This window comes from Poromitra crassiceps, assembly GCF_964638095.1.
Source record: "Poromitra crassiceps genome assembly, chromosome: 5".
Taxonomy (NCBI): Eukaryota; Metazoa; Chordata; class Actinopteri; order Beryciformes; family Melamphaidae; genus Poromitra; species Poromitra crassiceps.
The window spans coordinates 62,614,732-62,621,247 of NC_139642.1; the positions used below are offsets into that span (position 1 = coordinate 62,614,732).

At 47.1% G+C, this 6,516-nt stretch overlaps 1 protein-coding gene across 1 annotated transcript; it reads left to right on the plus strand.

Moving 5' to 3' along the window:
• Positions 1 to 205: 205 nt before the first annotated feature.
• Positions 206 to 6,095, plus strand: tbpl2 (TATA box binding protein like 2; the record flags this gene model as incomplete). The annotated part of the gene is made up of 6 exons (XM_083637642.1): positions 206 to 279; positions 1,527 to 1,614; positions 2,440 to 2,531; positions 2,662 to 2,829; positions 5,138 to 5,232; positions 6,019 to 6,095. The coding sequence occupies exons 1-6, from the start codon at positions 209 to 211 to the stop codon at positions 6,093 to 6,095; spliced, it is 591 nt and encodes a 196-aa protein (XP_083493768.1). The 5' UTR covers positions 206 to 208.
• Between the last annotated feature and the right edge of the window lie 421 nt (positions 6,096 to 6,516).

The window sequence follows — 6,516 nt, forward strand, 5'->3', positions numbered from 1 at the left end:
AATTCAGTTGCCTATATCTCAATGTGATGGTCCATGTCGTCTCTCTGCAGCTGCAGCCGTTCAGCCTGTGGATGAGGGCGGAGCCGTCAACGTGTCGCAGGACAGCGGCATCTTTGACTGCAGTTCCCAGGATTCCACAGTGGCCGAGCCGGTGGGGGCGGAGCCTGGGCCGGGGCCGGGACCCGACGCCAGCTCCCGCTTCTGTCCCATGACCCCGATGACCCCCATGACCCCGATGACCCCTGTGACGGAGCGGTCGGGAATCATCCCAATGCTACAGTACGACACTCCAGCTCGCTCCAGACCTGGGATTATAACAATAAGATGATTTTTTAAGCCCTTTGTCATTTTTAAGATATTTCCTATTTTTCTGAGTCATGTCCTGACTCAGATTAGCCACAGTGTTCGGCAAATATTTTTTGACAAATAACTTAATTTTGTACTCATGTAAAAAAAAATGCAAAAAAGCTAGTTGCTAGAATGGGATGATTACGTATGACTATTAGTGGAACTATTATTAGACGTATATAGCACTGCAGGGATGACGTATTTTTGTAAAAATACAAACCACTTTTATGACTTTTGAAACGTAAATGCGTTTTTTTTAACGCATTTACGTTAAAAAAAAGTCATAAATGTGGTCACCATTTGTGAAGATTATCCTGCTGAACACAAATTGCCACTCCCATAAACCTTTGTTAACCACAGACCTTGTGTGACATGATAATGTCAGACATTAAGTGCTAAGTGCTAAGCTATCTTGTGCTCAAAACGGCACTGATGTGACTGTGAATACTGTAGCTTACACAAATTGCGCAGCACAGGATCAGTTTTTTTTTGTCCGAGTCAACTGTTTTGTGGTCAGTCACAACTGCTCTCATAGATGAATCGCTTGGTTTGTCCAAGTCAAACTCTATAAGGATTTTACGAAATGTCAATAGAGAACTGAATGAGGAATTCACTTCCTTCTGTCCCGTACGGAAACCGGAACAGGGTGTGACGTAGTCACTCTATATCCCTTTCTTTTCTGAGCATTAAGTTACACACTACATTTAAACCCACCAAGCCACACACTATGAAGTTAACATGAAGTTAGTTATTAGAAAAACACAATATAATCTCCTCACCCAGACCAGATCAGCTGGACCAGTTTGTAGTTCATTCATTTGAATGGAAGCTGACATTGGACACGTTGGTGAACAGTTGGGGTCAGCGTTGGTGTTCTGATCCGACTCACAAAATCTGCATATCATAGCAGACTGGAGTATTGACCTTGGAATTGGAAAAACCAGAAGTGCACTCTCTGAGTGCACTTCTGGTTTACTAATGGAAGTGAATATAGCTGAGGGATACCGTTTAAAAGAGAAAGTTCCTGTTTGGGAGACTGGATCTACTTTCTTTTATTTTTAAATACTAACTTTACTCTAAACCAATAATAGAAATGCAGAATGAGGATGGACCAGTTGTTGCTTTGTCTTAAGTGTGTGTGTGTGTGTGTGTGTGTGTGTGTGTGCGTGCGTGCACAGGAACATCGTCTCCACAGTGAATCTGGGCTGTCCTCTGGACCTGAAGTTCATCGCTCTCCAGGCGAGGAACGCAGAGTACAACCCCAAGGTCTGTCTGTCTCTCTGCCTGTCTGTATGTATACCTGTCTGTCTGTCTGTCTCTCTGTCTGTATGTATATCTGTCTGTCTCTGCCTGTCTGTATGTATACAGTACCTGTCTGGCTGTATACCTGTCTCTCTGCCTGTCTGTCTCTCTGTCTGTCTGTATGTATACGTCTCTGCCTGTCTGCAATATACAACCTCAAGGTCCGCTAACGTTCATCCAGAAACTGTAACCACAAGAACTCTGGCAATTCACTTTCCCCTGAAGTTCCTGTCATTTAGCAGATGCTTTTACCCAAAGCATCTTACATAGTAGAGTTTGTCAACAGTAGTGACAAGACAGTGTAACACTAGTCTCTCAAGCCAGACTGTTCTCTTCTACATTCTGCGAATGCAGCTTAGACAGTCTGTAATTCACACCCACAGAACATGGACAAAGGAGGTTGGGGGGGGATGCGTCGGACCAGAGGAAGTTCAACCCGGAATGTCCGGTAATTGAAGAAATACGAGCGGATGTTCTACCTGCCATTATGCCATTAGATGGGAGATCTGGGATTATTATTTTCCCTGAGTTTCCCTTTCCGTTTTGACCAAGTTTTCCCAGTTCAACGTACAGACGTTTAGGCGGAAGCATTTGAAAATGGCGAGAGCCAACTGTCTGTTTTAAGAGACTAGTGCAACACAGTCTTCGTCAGCTAAGCTTTTTTTTGAAGGAACAGCCTAAGGACTAAGTAGCATTGGTTGAAAGTTGTTTTCAGAAGGAATAAGGAGGAATAAGTAGCATGTCTTGACCCCCCCATCATTCAATCTCTCTCTTCCTCTCTGTCTTCAGCGCTTTGCAGCAGTCATCATGAGGATCAGAGAGCCAAGAACCACAGCACTGATCTTCAGCTCCGGGAAGATGGTCTGTACCGGAGCCAAGAGGTCTGTCTGCCTGTCTGATGCTGTTAATCTGATGAAATGAAACTATTGATATCTGTGGGGAAATCAGGTTGTGTGTGTGTGTGTGTGTGTGTGTGTGTGTGTGTGTGTGTGTGTGTGTGTGTGTGTGTAGTGAGGAGCAGTCGCGGCTGGCAGCCAGGAAGTACGCTCGTGTGGTGCAGAAGCTCGGCTTCCCCGCTCGCTTCCTCGACTTCAAGATCCAGAACATGGTGGCCTCCTGCGACGTCTGCTTCCCCATCCGACTGGAGGGACTGGTGCTCACTCACCAACAGTTCAGCAGGTAGAGAGAGATGGGGCGGGGGGTTCTTTGATGCATCCTGTGATGCAACCTGGACACATCGTCCGTGATGGCCCCGGGGTCATCCGGTGTTTTGGGTCTTAACATCAGACATCCTCACCTGGGTGATCAAGTACTGAGCGTATCAAACCTTTTCAGCGGCTTCCAAGATGTTCTTGATGACTCAAGAGTCCCCGGACCTGGTTTGGAGACTGGCCTGTGACGCCCCTGCAGCCCAATTCAGCTGGGACAGCGGGCTTTCCACCCATTCCTCCGACATTGAGCTACCAGATCTGCACATGGATCTCTTGCTTTCTTGCGCCTCCTCCATTTGAGCTTCCGAGGGGACAGTTGGCTCTACTAAAACCACTTGCTTGGTTGCCACAGACATCAGGACCATGACCTGAGTGTGGTATCTACGATGGTGTCTGGGAACCTCAGTTGTCTCCTTGGGTCGAATAGGAACTGCCAGTCTCTTGCTGTTGTAAGCAGACTACCCTTGGCCTTAGGCTTCTCCCCTGCTCGATTAAACGCAATGGTGCACTTTGCTGCGTATTGCTGCTTGCTGTTGTCCTCTGTGGGTACCTCCTCCTGGATTAAGTTTCACCTCTCCTTTCCTCTGGTTTTACCATAGTAAGATCTTGGATTGCTCCCGAGCATGGCCCGACCAGTTGTCACAGTGCCCATCAGGATGGTGTGCCTCAGCTCACTGAACTCCCTCTTGTGTGCGGCACTTCCTTCCTGTTCTGACCTTGATGCCCACTGAGGAAACCATGGTGTCAACATAATCTTGGTAGAACAGTACTTCTCTGGCTCAGGTGACCTTGAACTCCTCTACCAGACTGCTGACAGGAAGCTGCAGATTATGCCTGTAAAGGGCGATACTGATTGGGCTTCATGGCAGACCCAGCCACCTGTACAGAAGCTGGCTGATCTTCCTTTTAAAGCCATCCGTGGTGGTGTTGGGACTTCATAGATTAGCAGTGGCCAGAGGAGTTGAGGCAGGATTCCATGTTGATATATCCGGAGGTTGAATTTTCCAGGAAACCACTGTCCACTGTGGAAAGCCAACCAGTGTCATCATTGATGGTGCACTGCTGCATCCTTCAGATTGCTGATGAAGATCTTAATACCCAGGCTCTTGACTGGCCTTTTCTGTCACAAATGGAATTTGGGTGTCTCCCAAAGAGAAGCAGAACTGACCAGTTACTCTTCCTTGGACTGGGACAGGACTCCTCCCTTATATGTACTCTATGTAGGAGTTCTTCAGGAGAAAACAATCTTGGAGAAGGTCTTACATTCCACACTGAGAAGGAGTGAGATCATCCTAAATTGCTCTGTTACTTGCATTCTCCTCCTTCCTCCTTAGGAATCCACACCTCTTCTGCTGAGGCACCTTTCACCTCCTCCAGATCACCCTGTAGATCTTCCAAAGGCACTCTAGAAGCCTGGGGCGCTGTTTGATGACCTTGTACGGCACACCACTTGGGCCTGAAGATGTTCTGCCAGGGCTGCCTTTTCTTTCTCATTTGCCTTTCTTTACTGGCTCTTGAGTGTCCTCAGCTCTAATGTGGGTGATCTTGACCGCCCATCGGTTTGGATTGGGTCCTGCGGTAGTCTTGGTGGCCCGTTGTTCCTTGACGCCAAACCTCTCTGAAGCTATGCTGATTATGAAGGTGTCTGGAGCCTATGGCCCCCATCACCCTTGGCTGTTGCTTCAAAGGCTGCATCCACATCTTCGTCGAACTGGTGCCATTCTGACTCTTTGTTGGCAGCAGGCCACAAAACCCAGTGTTGTACTGATGGTCTGCTTTGGGGTGTAGTTCGTGGTGCTTGAAGGTTCTATCTGGGCACTGTGGGATGTCTCCGGGCCTAGGTTCTCCATCTCACCAGGTGCTGTAACAGGTACTTTCACTGTGCATTGTACCAGTTGCTCCTTCCTCAACCAGCCCATCTTGGTCTGGTGGATATTTAGACCTTTTGGGTTTTACCCACCTTTTGGGTACCCCAGCTGTATTTCTCTGAAATGCACTTGGTAGCATAATTGTGGGTGCTCCCTCTCAAGCCTCAGTCTCCAGTCATCACCACACTACTTTGCTGTTGTCACTAGCATCGCCATACTAGGTTAGTTCTTTGATACACCTTGTGGTGCAACCTGGACACATTGTCTTACCATCAGACACTCTCACCCGGGAGGCCTTTTCAGACAGAGAGAGAGAAACTTCAGTTACTCTTTTGTTCTGTGTGTGTGTGTGTGTGTGTGTGTGTGTGTGTGTGTGTGTGTGTGTGTGTGTGTGTGTGTCTTCCTCAGTTATGAGCCGGAGCTGTTTCCTGGTCTGATCTACCGCATGGTGAAGCCTCGCATCGTCCTGCTTATTTTCGTCTCTGGGAAGGTCGTTCTGACTGGTACTGTAACAACGTGTGTGGTTAACTCATTATCACATCAAAAAATCTTATATTGCAATATTTTGTGAATATTGCAATATCAATCCCCCCCCCCCCCCCCCCCTTCCCGCAAGAAAGTCCCCACCCCCTTGAATTGGAAAATCTGCCAATTGGGTTACTAGAAAGCTTACAAACTTCATTTAGAAGAAATCCAATAAAATACCACCCAAAAACGTGAAAAACAAAAATGACATGCCTCCCCCCATGATAATAATCGTATAGCGCGATATTGTGGCAGGACATTATCGTGATATAAAGTCATGAAAATGGTCCCAGCGGGGTCTGCTCAGCTGGACTCGGGCGTGTCTCGACCATCGACTGTCTAAAAATATGGACAGTGACCGTGACCTCACCCATTGGTTTTTGGACGCCTGCTTGTGGTTCTTGCGCAGCTCGTGTGAGACCAAGGGTTTCCCAGTGCAGCAGCTTAACCTGCTATTGGTTTGTGGTCGACAAGCTGTGCGATCACTGGTCAGGTGACTTGTTAATCATGCCCAATACATAGTATTTTATATCGTCTAAACGGGTGAGTTATATAAAAATGAATGTGGAAAGGTGAAATTTGCTATATAGACCAAAACCAGTTTTGAACCAGGCTGTATCCTGTCATAAAGTCGGACATTTTAACATGGGGGAGGGGGGGTGGGGGGGGATGAGGAATGACATCCTTTTGGAGCCAGCCTCAATTGGCCAGTCATCACATGACCCTCACTCAGTCACATGACCCTCACTTGGTCTGTGTTCCAGGAGCCAAAGAGCGGGAAGAGATCTATGAGGCGTTCGAGAACATCTACCCCATCCTGAAGGGCTTCAGGAAGCAATGAGCAGGATGGCCCAAGCTTCTTCTGTCTTGTGTATAGGCTAATGTGAAAATAATATATATAAATATAATGCGTGTTTTATTTTGTTGGATGGAGTCCACATGCTGTTTGCTTTAGAAGCTGTGATGACAACTGAACCACCCTGATAGGAAATAAAGATTTTCCATTTTGTCTAATTCTAACTTTGTGTTTTGTCCAATTCTACACCAGTTTGGAAACCGGTACCATGTAGAATTGAACAAAATCTTCATTTAGATCTATTAAGACATTTGCCATTACCTCCGCCGTGCGTGTGTGTGTGTGTGTGTGTGTGTGTGTGTGTGTGTGTGTGTGTGTGTGTGTGTGTGTGTGTGAGTGAGTGTGAGAGAGAGAACTGTCTGACTCCTCTGCTTGGTTGCAGTGTTGCCAGATTGGGTGGGTTTCC